We start from the raw sequence: 18,392 nt of genomic DNA, 5'->3' as shown, positions 1-18,392 counted from the left end.
TGTAGCCCAAGAACTGAAGCTATCTGTCTTTCCAATTCTACCTTGCCCCTCATTTCTACTAAGAAGAAGAAAATTCTATCCTAATGGGCTTTGGAATAGGAGTTATACAAATTTTAAAAAGGCAGTCCTTTGCTCTTAAGGAAGTTACAGCCTAATGGGAGAAGACGCACAAAAGGAAACTAAAAGGGGAGGGGAGCACCGGGGATACCAACAAGAGCAGCATTATGTTCTGTGGCATCCAGACTAAGCAGAGCCACAGATGGGAAATGAAGAATTATTTTTAAAGTCCAGATCCAGCACTCTATAAAGAATAGCTTTGGGAGTTTAGTATTTTACTCTCCAGCCCCTCAATCAATGGGGAGAGGAGACTGAAAAAAATTGGGAAGACGTTGAATTTTTAAAATTTAACATTGAGATGATGAGATTTTCAGTGGTCAGTTTGTCTTCGGTGGGACATTCTGTTTGCTGGAGTCCAAACCAAACTAGAGATGCAGATGGTAAATCCCTTTCTTCTCTCTCTTCCTTTCTTTCTTTTACTTTCCTTTAAAGCATCTCTATCTCTGTGTTGTAGCAATATCTTAAATTATGTCTAAGCTGATTACTATCCTGACTTTTGTGTTTGTAAATTTGAGGTTATTTATTCTTCCCTGTCCCTCACCATTACTATCCACTTACCAAGTACTAGTAATTCTACCTCAACATCTCTTAAATCTGTCTTTTCTCTCTTTAATATTACCATTCCAGTATAGGTCCTCATACCTATCAGTTGGTTGTCATAACATTCTGACAGGTATTCTGGCCCACTCTCTTCTTCCAATTTCTTTCATATTACTCCCCCAAATAATCTTATACTAATAGGGATGCTCAGATTACTCCTTGTTCAGAAATCATTAGTGTTTTTCTGTTACTTCCTAAGTAAAGCTTAATTTACTTTGTCATCCAAAACCCTTTCCAATATGGCCACATTCCATCTGCAGAGCCTTTGTCACATATTTTCCTCTACATATCCACAATTCAGAGAGCCAGTAATAGGAAAGAAAACATTTTGTTTTCTCTTCATCTGTGATCTCCAAAATCTCTGCTAGTTTTTGCTTAATGATTATTGAGAAGATTCACTTGATGATTTATCACAGTAGAAAAAACTGCTTTTGCCTGCTTTTACTTGTATCTGGAGCTAAAACCTTATAGTATCTTCAGACTCATTATAATTGTTTCATATTCTTGATTAAATCATAGTGAGCCTAAGCTGTGAATATCTTTCATATCAGGTTCTTTTCAATACCCAAAGTAGTTCAGAAAGCATATAAAACCTTGCACTTTTTTAGAAGACCTCTGGTATTCCAATTTCCTTTTATCCTGGATCATCTCAGGCTTGATTTCATCTACAACTTTGCCTGAACCTTTTCCTGGAAGAATTGGGATGATCAGAGGATCTAAACATTGAATTTCTTTCAGAGTATGAATGTGGAATGTGGATAAAAAGTTTGGAGCTCAACATGGTTCCAACTTATACTGTTATAGATTGGGGTGATGTAAAACAATTGCTTGACATATTTTACTTTGCAAAAACAAATATTGAAGTGCTTAAGTCTATTCTTGTTCCTGGTCCTGTTAATTGGGTATTAGGACCTCTATTTGAGTCAAAAGAAGAAGATTTTCATGATTCATCTATAGTTCTTATACATGAAAGTAAATTGGTTTTTTTTTTAATCAACCATTACAGGTTTCCATAAGATAAGATTGCAGTTTTGTTTTTATGGGTACTCTTATGGAGAAATTTAGAAAACTTTGAGTAGATGACACTAGTAACACTAGATAGTTGAAATACTAGCAAAAAATAATTTCTACCTTTAATATAATATATAGTCACCATGGTATAATGGAAAGAATATTAGCCTAGTGACATTGGTTCTAGTTTAGACTCTACTACCTATATCCTTTAGAGAAGTCACTAAACCTTTTAGTGACCCAGACCCAGTTTCATATATAAGGTAAGGGATTTGGATGAGATATCTCAGATCACTTTCAGGTCTAAAATATATATATATGTATGTATGTATCTCTTTTTAACTTGAAGAAAAACTCATTTATGGCATTTTAACACTTTATATAACTATAAAAACTTTTGTCCATGTATAAAAAGTTTTTTTTTAAATAAATTTTAATGATGTCTTATAGAAGATATGAAGATATAGATTGTCCTACATAAAGTAGTCGTAAAAAGTTATTGTTTACTTTATTTAATGCTCACATTTTTTCTGAACATATAATAATAGAAAAATCAATTGATGAAAAGAAAGAGATGTAAACAACATTAAGCATGTAGACAGTGATTTCATCATCTTTTTGTTTGGTCTATTTACTTTTCTGGTTTTTAGGACTCAAGATTTCTATTCTAATATTTTTCTCATGCTAACTTCACTTTTTTTGTTAGTTTTTCAGACAATTTTTAATGTGGTCTTAATACTTAATCTATAAATTAATTATCAATTCACTCAACAAATATTTATTGAGCACTTATAAGGCATCTTAAACTTCAGTATCTGTTTTATTTTGTTTCATTTCACAAAATGTCATAGAAACTAGAGAGCAATTAAAATATAGTCATAACTTTTCCTTGATCTACTGAAAGTGTCATTGACATAGTTCATCTGCCAATAAATAAGTATTTTTATAAATGGCATATATCCAGTGAGGTATTTCAAGTATAAGTCAAAATAAACTAATAACTTTAAGGAAGAAATAAACTGGCTTTAATGATCAACATACTTTAAAAAATCTTATCTTCTCATATATACAAAGTGCTTTGGGAAAATGTTTCTGATTTAATGTTTCATTTAACAACATTAGACTTTTGAAGAAATGATATGCTAATGCTGTGGATAGTATTTTAGAATTTAGAAAATCTTATTTATACAGACTAACAGTTTAAGTTCAATCTTATTTCTTTCAGTTCATAGATACTTAGGTGTTTTTTTTTAATCTAGCCTAATTTTTTAATTTTGTATAAGTCAAATAGGAAGACTACTTAATAGGCAGAGATGTCTAGCATATTCAGGTGTTCAGGATAGCCATAAACCTGAAAGTAATTTTTAAAACCTGTAAACAGAAGAAGTGACAAGACAACCCAATGAACCAAAGACAGAAAAGTGATAAATGCCAATATCATTGAGTAATTAAAAAAAAGCAGAAGCAGGATTTGGTTAGTGGATAGCATAAAGGGAAATTTTACCATTGCTCAGTGGTGCCGGGATCTGCTGGACAATGACAGGAACATAACAATGAAACAAAAAGAAAAGTTGAAAGGGGAAAGCAGGGACAAGAGTCAGTGAATAGCAGACATGTTACCAGGGGATAGAAATGAGGATAGGCAGCAAAGATAGGAAATAACAGAGAAAACAGAAAATGTCCCAAGACAGGAGAAAGAATGACATACCAGACTAAGAATGATAAATATAGGGTTAAGGAATTCTTCCTCCCAAAACACAGTAGCCCCCAGTTTTATTACTGAATATTATAAAATCTGGTCATAATGAAGCTCCTCAATTATTAGGGAAATGTTTTTTATTATATTTAACATTCATTGTTTAATAAGGAAAGAAAGTATTTAATTTGGTTAAGCAACATTCCTATCTTTAGTAGTTAAAAAAGAATTTTAAAATGTACAAAATTAATTTTAAGTTATCAGGAAACTTGGTGTGCATTCCCTAGTCATTCTTGATAACTGAGATATTATTAATGCATAATTTCTTGCAATGCATATTGGAAAGAGGCATTGTTCTTAAGATATACCTATTTTAATAGTTGCTTTTTTCTTGCCTCAATGTCCACATTTGTGAACATTTTGTATAATCTAATAAAAAAATATTGCATTGGTCCCTAGTTGACAGTTATCTTGGTATTCTATCGTACTATATACTCATTACTGTACTTCATCCATTTTTATGAATTAGAAATTTGTATGTATTCTACCTGAAATTTCCATCTAATAACAGAGATGGAATAATAATGTATTTAATGAATATAACAAGAAAAAATGTAATGTTTAATAGGATAAAAGTTAGATGACATTGCTGAAATCTAGACTAGGTGGCAGTAAAATCTAGGCAAGATTTTAGGATATGAAAATCTTGAGTATTTAGTGAGTGAATCATTGCATACATATACGATTGTAATAAGGGTAAAAGTAGAGGACTTAAAATGTTCAAGTTTGGCTTTAAAAAACTGACAAAGGAAGATAAGTCAACATCTTGGTGTTGTTAAATATAATATACTTTGCTATTCCAGGGGCAGATTCTAGGATAAAAGCCCAGAAAATGTGCTTGTGTTTAGTATTTTAATGTCTTGGTATTTGCCTAGACTTGTAGCACCTCTGTCCTGATTCCCTGGACCGAAGGTTGGTTTCAGGTTCTTGGAACCCACTCAGAACCATGTGTCTAATGTTTGTCTGAGGAGTTCAAAGGACCATTACTTATTGGGAAATGGATTTCTTATTTTTTCCTGTGTCTGGTACAAAAATGATATCTAATGGAAGTTTCTAAAACTTGAATGTTTATTAGACTGGTCTAATAAACTAACATACTAGTGTACTTAATTTCTTACCCTTATATAAACTCTCAACCTTAGGTGTTTTCTGGAATATGCTACAATGTTTAGGTACCATTGGGATCTAGAGAGTAAAAAGAACATAAACTACTCTGAGAGAGAAAACTTATTTTAAAGGAAAAAAAGACTGTTAGAAAAATAGAAGAAATAAGTTAATTTTAGATAGCTCTTTTTTTCTTCTTTTAGTGTATGTTAAAAGAAGTTCTCTGTCCAATTGACATGGAATTAGATGGACGTGCAGTTACTGTAAGAAGATCAGAAAGCAATCTGGGAAATCTAGTAACTAATGCAATGTTGGAAGCTACTCGTGCTGATGTAGCACTACTTAATTCAGGTGGTTCTATTATTTAATTTTTTAAAAATGTTGATCAAGTTCAGATTGATTTTAAACTGAAACATATATTGGTCAAGCTTCTTACTACCATTTGGACAGTTAAATTTAAATTAAATTTAATTTAATTTTAAATAGATTTAAAATTACTATTCAGAAATACATTCTATTCTGTGGCATCAAATTTTCATTTGGTGTGCTTTTGTTATGCTGAATGATATCAATGTGGAATTAATAAGTAGTTTACATATTTGTAAAATTAAACTTTGTTTTCTTTTTAATTTGACTTTACCTCATAATAAACATTTTATATTTAATGTATTATATTTTCCATAGAGATAATTATGATTCCTCTTAAAGTTGTAGATTTTGAATTCAGTGTATGAAAGTCTTGTTTTAAAATCATTAGACTCTGAGATAGTTTTGGATAACTTGAGAAACTTATTTCAATGGAGAAATCTTAAACAGCTGTACTTATGTCCTATTTTCTTTACTTAACTATGTGATAATAAGGAATTATAAAGCTAGATTGGTTTCTTTAAGCTAAATAGTGAATCTTTGCTTCTACTCTGTACTTTAAAGTTGGCTTGTTCTATAAAATTTTCTTTATCTAGTCATAGGACCCTGGTTTGAAGTTGAGTTCTCTGCATGCTTTTTCACCTTAGAAGAACTAAACTTGTTTTGATGCCAAGTGTTATCAATATATCACATAAATCAGGAACCTAGGTAATGGCTTGGCTATTCTGAATTACCTCTGAATTGAAAAATGCTGTATTTTCTTGATGACATCATTGAACATTTGTCTTAACAAGCAACTTGTTCAAAAGCCCATTTCCTCTAAGGACAGAAGAAGCACTGGTTTTAAGCATACACACAAGAAGACTTGAGATAGAGAGAAATGTCCTATTTTTAAGAGTTATTTGCATTTTGGAATAACTTACTTAAAAAGGTTGTGGAATCTCTTCCTGTAAATGTATTTAAAAGAGTTAGCTTCTAATCACTTTGGAAAGCTTTATGTGTAGTAGGAGAAAACTAGAGATTAAAGTCCCTTTATCCCTAGTAGTCAATGATAATGGGTTTAAAGTAGATAGCTTTTAAGTATAACTTAAAAAAAACAGATATGATATATATTGTATTTAACATATACTTTAACATATTTAACATGTATTGGTCTATCTGCCATCTGGAGGAGGGGGTGAGGGGAAGGAGGGGAAAAGTTGGAACAGAAGGTTTTGCAAGGGTCAATGCTGAAAAATTACCCATGCATATATCTTATAAATAAAAAGATATGATAGACACAGATCTCAAAGTGAAAAATATGGGGTTAATAGTGGGAAAATAATTGGAAAATATATTTCTGACAATGTGATATAAAGAACTCTGAAATGTTGGACTTTATGAAATCATTGAGTTGAATATTTTTCTGTTAAGAATCAAATCAAGAAGTATATTGTTTCTTACTATAACTATTATAGGTACTCTTCGTTCTGATCGAATTCATCCAGCAGGGGATTTCACTTTGCATGATCTTTTGGCTATACTTCCTATAGTGGACCCAGTTCTAGTTGTCAGAATAACAGGTGCACAGCTTCTTGAAGCACTTGAAAATGGGGTTTACAAATACCCGGATCTTGATGGGAGGTATGTATAATATATTTTTGCCAGTTGTCCTTAAATTTCAAATAATATAGGTGGAAAAGGCTTATAAATTTAAAGATGCTTTTTAAAAAGAATAATAGCAAAAAAGATATTTTAATCAATTTTTATTATTTTTAGTTAAAATATGAAATTAAATACATGCAAATTAAAAATATATTAGTCTTTGAAAAATGCTTTTTTAAAAATTTAGCTATAATTATCCAGATCCAGAGATCAAAAGATCTTAATATTCTTAGTCAGCAAATAACTTGATGTTCTTAGAAAATGAAGAGAGATAGTATTCAAAGGTAACATTTGATTAGAATACAAGATCATTTGCAAACATAACAGAGAGTGATAAAACATTATTGATAATAACACCTCAGCAGAACATGTGGAAAAGATGCTAGAAAGTTTGGAATGAAACCCAGCTAAGCCAGATCGTTCTGAGAACATTTGTAGATGAAATAAAGAGGACAGCAAATATATGTGATTTTGAACAGATCTTGCTCTTTTTGTGATTGGTTTTTATCATTGAAAACAATAGAACCACCAATTTAGGACTTCATCATATCGTACCTAATGAACTATCGGAGAAAATGTCAGGCTCATTTACAAAGATAAAGATAGGAAACAACTCCAAGATCATAATTGACTAATAGGTACAGAGAATAAAAGCTTCCATTTTGTCACAAAATATAGAATGACAGTTGGAGATGGAGACAATATGGTGGAGAAAAGACAAAGACTCACTTGAGCTTTCCTTAAAACCACATCAAACACCTTTAAATAATGCCATGAAACAATTCTTGGTATAGCAGAATCCACATTAGAACAGGTAGAAATGTGACAGTCTCAGAGCAAGAAAGAGCACCAGAACACCAGAATTTGTGGTTGCAGTGGATCAGAGAGTCTCATTACAATTCCAGGGCAGAAAAGAGGGTTTGTGCTCACTCAGACCAAATCACAGATTAGGAGAGTAGTAAATAACATTCCTTAGTTCTTGTCACCCTGGAAAAACTTAAACTTAAACTTAAAAGTTTCTAGTAAAACATCACTGAAAACATATGCATAAAAACCCTAAAGGTTGAGACAGTGTACACTAAACCCTGGAAGCAGATTCCCACTTTCACAAAGTTAAAAGTCAAGAAATAGAATGGAAAAATGAGTAAATAACAGAAAAAAATCTGACCACAGAATTGTTATTACAATCCAAAAATTAAGTCAAAGCTCCTATATGTCAAGCCTCCAAGAATAATGTGAATTTGTCTTAGACAATGGAAGAGCTCAAAAAGATTTTGAAAATCAAGTAAGAGAGGTAGAGGAAAAATTGAGAAGAGAAATGAAACTGATGCAAGAAAATCATGAAAAATGATTGGTTGGTAAAGCTTGATAAAGGAGACATAAAAATACTGAAGAAAATAATCCTTTAAAAAACAAAATAGTCAGGAAATAAAGCAACAATGACAACATAAAGTAAAGGCAGGAACTCACCTGAGCTCTCATCCAAATCTCTACAAATAATACTTTTAATTAATCACTCTATAATTGTAGAATGGAAGAACTCACACACAAAAAAATTCCACTTCATGGTAATTTAGGAGGTTGGCAGGAAAGGTCTGCCACACTAGGGAGACTCTTGCACAAGCTGCAGTAGTACAGCCCCAGTCCCAGCAAACCAGGAAGAGACCTTAGAAGCCATTGACTCAGCAGCAGCAGTGAAGGCTTCCAGAATTCTTAACCCATAGATTTATAGTAGGGGTCGAACAGTTAGTCAGACGGAGATTACAGGAGGCTCTTTGTTAGCACTGAGGCAGGACTTTGTTGCTATGCTAGTACTCTGATTGGAATTGCAATTTTGAGTGATGGTCTCAAGGCAAGGAAGAGCATTAGCACATTGGAGCTTGTGACCAAAATTGAGCAGGAAGCCTGGTCATAATTCTAATGCAGAAAAGTGTGCTTGTGATCACTTAGAGACAGAGCACAGGCCAGGAGAGTAATGTAATTACTACTACAATTTAGATTATACTTTCTTAGATTAGATTATAATCTCTTAGATTATACCATTTTAGAAAAACTGAAATTATATAGTTCCCTAGAAGTTTCTTTGAAAACAGCTGTACAGTGGTAGCCTTTTTTATAGTAGCAAGAAACTGGAAAACTGAATGGTTGCCCATCAATTGGAGAATGACTGAATAAATTGTGGTATATGAATGTTATGGAATATTATTGTTATTTAAGAAACAATCAACAGAATGATTTCAGAGAGACCTGGAGAGACCTACATGAATTGATGCTAAGTGAAATGAGCAGAACCAGGAGAGCATTATACTCAGCAACAACAAGACTATACGATGATCAATTCTGATTGACGAAGATCTCTTCAATAGTGAGGTGATTTAGAGCAAATCTCTAAAGCCCAAAGAGCTTTTGGTCTCTTTGGAGCTGTGCCCAAAGAGCTATAGAAGTGTGTACACCTTTTGACCTCGAAATGCTACTACTAAGTGTGTATGTAAAAGAAGATTTTTTTTAAAAGGGGGGAAAGTTCCTATATGTAACAATATTTAGAGCAGCAGCTCCTTTATGGTATGAAGGAGTTGGAAATTGGCTGGATGCCCATAAATTGGGAATGGTTGAATAAATTATGCTATGTGATTGTGATGAAATACTGTTGTGCTAAAAGAAATGATGAGCAGAAAATCCTGGAAAAATTATACAAGCTGATTCAAAGTGAAATGTACTGTGTACATAATAACAACAATGTTGTAAAATGATCAGCTGTGAATGACTTAGCTATTGTCAGTAATATGATGATCCAAGACAACTTATGATGAAAAATGCTATCCATCCCTAGACAAATAACTGATGGTGTCTGAATAGAGAATGAGGTGTACATTCTTAAACTTTATTTTTCCTGAGATTTTTTTTTTGTTTTTTCCCCCCAACATGACTATTATGGAATTTTTAAAAAAGCAACTTAGTGTTTAACAGATTGGTAACCATACTAGTTTTCTTACTAATTGATTTTTTAAAAAAATTATTTATAGGTCAAAAGGTAGCATTTAAAGCTATTTTTTAAAAAGTGCTTTTCTATGATTATATTAAAGTCACTCAAGATTCTGTAGCAAATATGACTATGAAGAGAGCTTTTTTCAAAGAGCCATAAAATATCAGCCTCTGTGAAATATGAAAATATAATCTCACTAAAAGTGTTTGTCAGGATCATGGAGGATAATGTGTAAATCTCAATTTTATTTTCTGTTTACACTGAGATTTTCTACATGCTTTGATCTACAGATGACATGATCATTTTACCTATCAATCTGTAAACACTACAGGCCTATCCAGTAAGATCTGTGATTGTTCAGTTGGTTCTACCATACATAATCAAAAGCACAGTAGATGAAGGACATGGCTTGCCTGCATGCTGGTATATACATGGATAGAGAGGCTATTGAATTACATAATTAATATTGTCCAATTGTCTTGGGCAGGAACTGCCAGTGGACAGTGACCTGTGTAAAGAATTAGGAAATACAGATCAAGCTAGTTCTTATTTGTGACTTTTACTTAGCCCAGATTACTTGTTATTGAAAGATTCCAATCCAACCCATACTATGAGGCTGTAACTAATGAAACACCAAAAATTTCAATCCCTCCCCTCCAAAAAAACAGGCAAACTAAAAACTCAATCATACTTAAAATGATTAAATTGTGGGTTATACAAAGGGCTGTGAAAAGCCATACAGTGGTTAATAAGTAAGTTGAGACATATGAGAAAGAGCATAAAAGACACTATTGAGAGACATATGTGATTAGAAAATGGAATGTGTCATGTAGAATGTGACACCAAGTACTATTCTGGAAGCCCTCTCTGATCCTTTGAATAGTCCCTACAAGGAGGATTTATTTACAATATGTGAAAAAGAAGCATGGAATGTGAAGGCATGGTAGGTTTTGATTGTATTCTTTTTGTTTGTTTATTTGTTTTTTTTAAATTGTATACTTTAGAACAAATGTCAGCACCAGAGAGATTCACTTAAATATGTGAGTATCTCTAGTAATCTTGACTTATGTATCATTTTGAGGGATAGTGATAATTTTCTCTATCAACAATAATGTATTTAACAATATTAGGAGTGAATAAATATTTATAAAGGAAGTAAGTCCTGGTTTATAGAGAAGTTTTATAGAAAACCATTTACTTTTATGTATGTTATGTGAATTTTTGACCTAATTTCAAGAATTTCAGACTTATTTTGTTGGAGTATCCATACATTAGAGTGTGGTGTTTTGATAATCCTGAATACATTTTGTTTTATATCTCAATTATTTCTGTTCTGAGTCCATGACTTCTCTTTCAGGAGAATAACATGTTTCATCTTGAATTTCTGGAATTCTTGTAATCATTGTGTTAATCAAAATTCATAAATCTTTCAAAAGTTAGTCTTTACAGTATTCTATTAATGCATAAATTCTCCTGGTTCTACTCAGTTTACTCTGCATCAATTCATATAAGTCTTCTCATGTTTCTTTGAATCCATTCCTTTTATCTTATAATAATCTATCACATACATGTATTATAACTTGTTTTCCCAATTGATGGGCATCCCTAAGTTTTTAATTCTTTGCCACAGAAAGAGTTACAGAAGTGTAGAAATGTTTATGTACAGTTGGGTCCTTTTCTTCTTTCATTAATATGATTCATCTCACTAGCTATAGAACTAGTAGTGGTATAATTGGGTCAGAGGGCATGCCGAATTTAATGAGGAGCATAATTATGAATTTTTTTCCAGAATGCCTGGACAAGTTCAAAAGCAAATGTACCCAGGCCTTATATTCTTCTCAAGAAATATAATCTCTACAACTAGGGAAGTGATAGTTGCATTGTATTCTTATTCTGGTAAGGCCACATCCAGACTATTAATGTCCAGTTCTGGGGACTACTTTTTAGGAAAGCCTGGATCAGTTGGAAGAGCATCCTGAGAGGGGCATCCAGGATGGTGAAGAATCTTATATATAGTATGAGGATCATTGAAGGAACTCAAAATGGTCAACATAGAAGAGAGCAGATTCCAAAGGGAGTCTCATAAGGGGAATATATGATAGCTGTTTTTTAAAGTATTTGAAGGGCTATCCCATAGAAGAGTGATTTAGAATTGTTTTCCTGGGCTTCAGAGGGTAGAATACTTGTTATCGGTTGTAAAGAGGCAACTTTAGACTTGATATAAGAAAAAAACTTCTATAACAAGTAGTTTTCTAAAATTGGTATGGCTTGGAAACTAATAATGGAAATCCTAGCACTAGGCATCTTCCAGCAAAGGTTGGATGGCTTATTCGGTATTAACATAGAAGAGAGTCTTGTGAAAGTATAGGTTAGACAAGAAGACCTTTGAAGTCCTTTTGACAGTGAATGCTGTCTTCATTCTCTTCCCTTTTTAACCTATTTTTTCATATTGACACTTACCCCACACACACATACACTGCTTGAATAAATATAGCTTTATACAATTCCTCTGCTTAAAACCCTTTAGCAACTACCAAATAAAGTTTATACTATTTTTCCTGGCATGCAAAGTCTCTACAATCTACCACCACACTTTCCCAAATTTATATTTCATTGTAGTATATTCCACGTATCTCATATTTTGGACAAAACTGAACTACTTCCTGACACCCACCCTTACCCCAGTACCTGCTTCCCAATTTTATTCCTCCAAGCTTTTGCTTACATGGTTTCTTTTGACTGTAATGTTTTCTTCTTGCCCACCTGTTGAATTTCTATTCATTATGTAAAGTTCAGCTTAAATGCCTCTTATCTTCATGAAACTTTCTCTGATCCTATATGTGGTACTAACCTTTGGCCCCTCAGTCCTCACAGAACACTTTGCAGGCACTACTGTTAGGCATATTATAGATACTTGTATATTTGTATGGTGGAAAGTTTATACCATTGACTCAGAAACTATATGTTTATCTCTCTCCTGATGTTTAGCATAATCCTATATACACAATAAAGATTTACTTAATGATTATTGAATTTACTTGAAAGAAATCCCTCATAAATTTGCCCTATGATCATTTGCCTTTTTCCTTTTAGGATAAAACAATAAAACTATAAGATATATTAGCCAGTAAATCTTGATTGCTTTTCTATAAAAGTAATTTTAACAAGTTAACTTTCTAACATTCCAAAGAATCAGTATTTTTCCTTGTTACACTTTGACTTGTTTGCACAATTACAAATAAGTAACTGTGTTCCCTGTGTAACTAACATAAGCAAACTACCAAGTACCTATTTGTTAGCTTCTATTAACTCCTCTAATTTGCACTGTGTTTTTGATAGAATATGACAAATGTTTGCCTGATCCTATTAGAAATTTGTGCTTGCATGTTTATAGTAGCTTGTTTTAAAGCTTGAAAATGTTACCATAAGAAAAGGATGTCTTTTTGCAACTGTAACACCAGGCTATGATTTTCTCTTAAGTTCTTCATATTATTTAAATTTAAACAAAATCACAGGACTGACAACAATTAAAAAGTACTAAAAATAACAGTGAATAAGTGCAGAAATTCATAGAGGACAGAAATCCAATAAATGAAATCCTGGCCTCAGGTATCAATATACAAATACACAAAATCTTGAGTGACAAAGAAAATGAATTATGGCTTCAAGAAAGCAAATTTAACATCACAGTTATCACTGAGACTTGATAGAAGAGGACACCTAAGTAGATAGACATGGTTCTGGAAGGGCATTATTATTCAAAGAATAGATTAAAGAAGTATCAAAGTAGCATTACATAATCAAATAAGATAACTATATACTATTTTAGGAACATGGATGTGGAGGAAAAAGGTAGAATACGAGTTAGATGAAAATGAACAGAGACAGACAAGGAATCGATTTTATTTTTAAAACATTGTAAATCAAAAGTCACAAACACACTACATTTGGGCCACACACTCCTAAATACTTCTCAAAATAGTTTGAAATGGGAGATATCTAACAAAATACATTAAAATATAATAGAACATAGATAATACTAATGTGTGGTTTTCCTTAGTCAATAAGTAGCTTCAGAGATTTTGAAAGATTTTGTGACTCCCATATCTATTTGAGTTTAATACCACTGTTTATAAACCAGGGCTTCTTAAACTTTTTCCACTCATAACCCCTTTTCACCCAAAACACTTTACATGACTTCAAATATTTAGGTGCTGTATAAAAGTGGTATGCAATTGAAACATTTACTGATAATTTTGTTATAATTTTGTTACCCCCCCCCAATAGGGGTCACATTATTGAATATGGGGATTGTGAAAAATATGTCAATCCCAAGAGGTTTCTGAATGTAATGTTAAAAATTTATTCAAAATCAAATGTGTAATCAACCTGAAGTATTTCTGGCAGTCCTTGCCTTTATTACATATCATGGATTTCATTGTAGTCTTGGTTCTGAACACAATATGTGCATTTTGCACTGCATGTGCAAAAAATACTACCAGAAATACTTTGGCTCAGATTCAAGATGGGGTCATTTAAAAATTTCTCAGGCAAATAGGGGTCACAAGTGAAATAACATTTAAGAAGACCTGACAGACCACTTGGAAAGAAAAGGAATAGATGCACTCAATAAGCAGATCACAAACTGAGCATGGAAATATGATATGATAGAGATTTTCTTCAGTTACTCTGATTTCTTCTGGGTTTCTCTGACTCTGCCAAAACTAGAATAGTAATTTTTAACTTTGTTTTGATGATTATTTCATACTTGAAAAGGCAGAAGAACTTCCACATATGATTTCACCTGATAACTGTTGAGAACTTTGTAGGCATGCAACTACTTCATCTTGGAAGTTGTGATAGAAAAAGTACAGAAAGTCAGGCATTATTTGACATATCATCTAGATTTGGGGATAAGAGATTTCAGAGTTTATAGAGAAAAGATAGAATTTTGTGGTCTAAGATTCTTCAGAGGAAGTCAGCCTATGATCAAGAAAGAATTTCTGAAGAAAAACACATGTATGTGTATACTTCCCACCCCAATTCTTAGTGGGGAGGAAAAGGGGATCCAAAGATCAATGTAAATGCACAGGGAACTCATTAAATCAGAATTTTAAAAGTCCTATAAAGAAGATAGAAGCAAGGGCTAGTAATAGAAAATAAAAGGTATTATAAGCATCTAATTAAGAGTGGTAAAGCTTGAGATGAAATGGGGCTAGTAAAAAGTGTCAAAAATTAGAGAGGGACAGGGAAAGAGAGGGACAGGAAGAGAGGGAGGGACAAAAGGAGAGAGAGAATGAAATGAAGAGGAGGAGGAAGAAGAGAAAGAAGAGGAGGGGGGAGGAGGAAGAGAGGAGGGAGAGGGAGAGAAATCTTTCAGAGTCTAAGCTCCTTGAGAAGTTTTTGGACCGCTTCATTTTTGTCTTTGTATCCTGTTTCTGGAACATAGTAAGCACTTAATAAAGCTTTTTTATTATTGATTAGTTGACTTACAAAAGCATGAGTCCCTTGTATTTTGACATCTTTTTCTTGTTCAGGAAAATAATTTTTGTAATGAAAAGGGTATAGCATAAATGGCTAATATAGAGTTGATAACCAATATTAATAAGGAGATAAGAATCTTGATATGTTTGACACCAGGACCAGATTTGACAGATAGGATTTCTAAGCTTCTGCTAATTGTCTTTTAAAAATGATAGATACAAGAAACATATAATTGGAGAAGGGAAAAATCTTCTGATTTGCTTAAAAGATAAGAAAATGGAATAACATAAATTCTAGGCTATTATGCTTGACTTTGATTTTTACACAAAAATTGTAGAACAGGAATTATAAGTGATTATCTAGAAAAATAAGTCATGATCATGAAGAGCCTCTGTACCTTATTACAGGTACAACTCATGCCAGATTATGCTTGATTTCTTTTTTCATGGTTAACTTAATTTATAAGTGAAGGGAGTACCATAGGTATTTTATTTAAATTTCAGTGGAAGTTTTTAAAAAGTCTCCTGTGCTATTCTAATTGATGTCATGAAGATGTGAGTGAAAAGATAATAGACATTCAGAAATTCAGGACTGGTTGAAGGGCTAAACTCAAAAGGTAGTCAATAATAGTTTGAGGTCAGATTTTAAGGGATTCTTCACTGGAATGTCTCAGGGATCCGAATTTGAAGTAATATTGTATAACCTTTCTATTAGTGACTTGGATAAAAGATTTAATGGCATACTTCTTAGATTTGCCAGGATGAATAAATAAAAAATTAGATGACAAAATCAGGATCCAAAAGATTTTGACAAGCTGGAATACTGGGTCAAATCTAAAAAGATGAAATTTAATTGCAATAAGAATAAAGCTGTATACTTGAGATGAAAAAAAAATCATAAGTATAAGAGAGATATGACTAGACAGAAGTTTATCAGAAAAAGATTTGGGCATTTTAGTGAATTGCAAGCTCAGTGCAATCAAGAATTCCATATAACAACAACAACAACAGAAAGCTAATTGTATTAGATGATCTGCAATCATATTTAGACTACATATGTAGACTAGACATACATAGACTACATACATTAGACTACATTTAGACTACATACACATTTAGACTACATTTAGACTACAGACACATTTTTGTGTCTAGTTTGGGGTGCCACATTTTAGAAAAGTACATGGATCTGCTGGAGAGCATTAAGAAGACTTAGCATTCTGAAGAGTCTGAAGATTGTGCCATTTAAGAATCAGTTGAAAAAATGAGGAATGTTACCCTAGAAAAGGAATTAGAGAGAGCACTCATGCCTTTTAAGTGTTTAAAGAACTGAAATATAGTAGGATTAGACTGTTCTATTTGGCCCCAGGGAGCAGAATAAGAAATAGAAGTTGAATAAGCATAGAAGTTGAAAGTTGAAGGAAGCAGATTTGAATTTGACATAAGAAAAAACTTCTCAACAGTATTTTTTCAATTTATTTTTTGGAGGGTACAGAACTGTGATTTCATTGGTATAGGAAATGTCCTATAAAGAAACCATCTCTTACTAACAGGTAGACACTTGTTCTGAAACTTTTAGTCTTAGGTTTCCTGTGACAGGGAGGTTAAGAAACTTGCCTAGATTCATTGGGCTTCTCTGTGTAAGAGGCAGAGAGGTTTTGACTCTGATGGATCACTTATTCAGTCTCTGTCCCACAATGTCTCTATGAGATCTTAAGGTAATTCATTCCCATTTTAGATAGCTGTAATTTGAACAATTCAAAGAATCACAGAATCTTTTATTTGGGAGGTATCTCAGAGGTCATCTGATCTAATACATACTTATATAAGAATCCCACCTAAATCATACCCAACTTAAGAACCTCATTTAAAAATCGTTTAGAACTAGCCAATAATTTTGTCAGTATCCATAAACCAAAAGATATATTTTCCTAGATTTTCATTAACCATTTCTTGAATAATTCTATTAGTTAAAGCTATTCAAAGTTGCAGTAAACTCATTGTAACAGTGAACTCACTAAGATAACTATCTTAGTATCTGATAGCGAATTCTTTCCACTGGAAGCCCCCAATCAAAGGCTTTACTTGTCTGATATTATATAGAGAGTATCTCTACTTAGGGGTTTAAATTCGCTGACATCTGAGGTCCCATCATTGAAAAGATTATGTGAGTTTTTGAATGATATATTTTTTTGTTCTGTAACAGAATCTTTTTTTTTTTAATAGCCTTTTATTTACAGGTTATATGCATGGGTAACTTTACAGCATTAACAATTGCTAAACCTCTTGTTCCAATTTTTCACCCCTTACCCCCCCCCACCCCCTCCCCTAGATGGCAGGATGACTAGTAGATGTTAAATACATTAAAATATAAATTAGATACACAATAAGTATACATGACCAAAACGTTATTTTGCTGTACAAAAAGAATCAGACTTTGAAATATTTGTACAATTAGCTTGTGAAGGAAATTAAAAATGCAGGTGGGCATAAATATAGGGATTGGGAATTCAATGTAATGGTTTTTAGTCATCTCCCAGAGTTCTTTCTCTGGGCGTAGCTGGTGTAACAGAATCTTAAGTCTAGTGTCTGTATGTATAATAATACACATAAATAATAGTATATTATTTTGAATAACATTCTATCCATGGGTTTAATTAATAACATCATTTTCTCCATCCTTGTTTTTTGTGGCTCAAGGCTAATGTTTTTATAATTAAAGCATGCCTTTTTAAGGTATAAGATATATTAACATTCTCATAAAATCTCCCATATAATAGTATATTATTTTGAATAACATTCTATCCATGGGTTTAATCAGTAACATAATACTGAGCAGTAAGAAAAATATTTCTAGGCATTAACCCTGCTTCCTCAGGCAGCATTCTCTAATTGACTAGATATAGAATGATTTTGCTATTTTTAGGTAAACTTATGATTCTGATGGGATTTTATTTGTACTCTATATTCTGTGATCTTACAAAGGTGACAGAATCAATTAGAAAACATTTATTTGTCTATTAAGTTGTACTATATAAAGATGGGTGAAATATAATCCTTTTCCATGCTTTATTATGGTGAAATTTTTTAATTACACAAAAATCTTATTTAAATACATTATCAGCAGACACAAAACAGTCAACCTGACATTTTGCTTAAATTTCTAGGGGCCTGAGAATCACTGGCACTTGCCAGGATAAAATCAAGCATTACCAGAATTGACAGGTTTCTATGATTCATTAGCATTGTAAAACTCTTCAGCAAATATGGTATGGCCTCAGAAAACATCTTTAAAAACTTTACTAATTATTTTGACACATCATGATTA

The 18,392-nt window shown here is 32.4% G+C and overlaps 1 protein-coding gene across 1 annotated transcript in view; it reads left to right on the top strand.

The window, feature by feature from the left end:
* LOC100920609 (mannosylglucosyl-3-phosphoglycerate phosphatase-like) overlaps positions 1–18,392 on the top strand; it is a 101,415-nt gene that overhangs the window by 43,934 nt on the left and 39,089 nt on the right. Inside the window, exons 4-5 of the mRNA XM_003759397.3 lie at positions 4,792–4,939; positions 6,412–6,577. Of these exons, the coding sequence (XP_003759445.2) occupies positions 4,792–4,939; positions 6,412–6,577 (314 nt within the window). The remainder of the gene's footprint in view (positions 1–4,791; positions 4,940–6,411; positions 6,578–18,392) is intronic.

The sequence above is a fragment of the Sarcophilus harrisii genome, chromosome 1 (genome assembly GCF_902635505.1).
Source record: "Sarcophilus harrisii chromosome 1, mSarHar1.11, whole genome shotgun sequence".
Lineage (NCBI taxonomy): Eukaryota > Metazoa > Chordata > Mammalia > Dasyuromorphia > Dasyuridae > Sarcophilus > Sarcophilus harrisii.
This window is presented reverse-complemented; position numbering and strand designations above follow the sequence as displayed.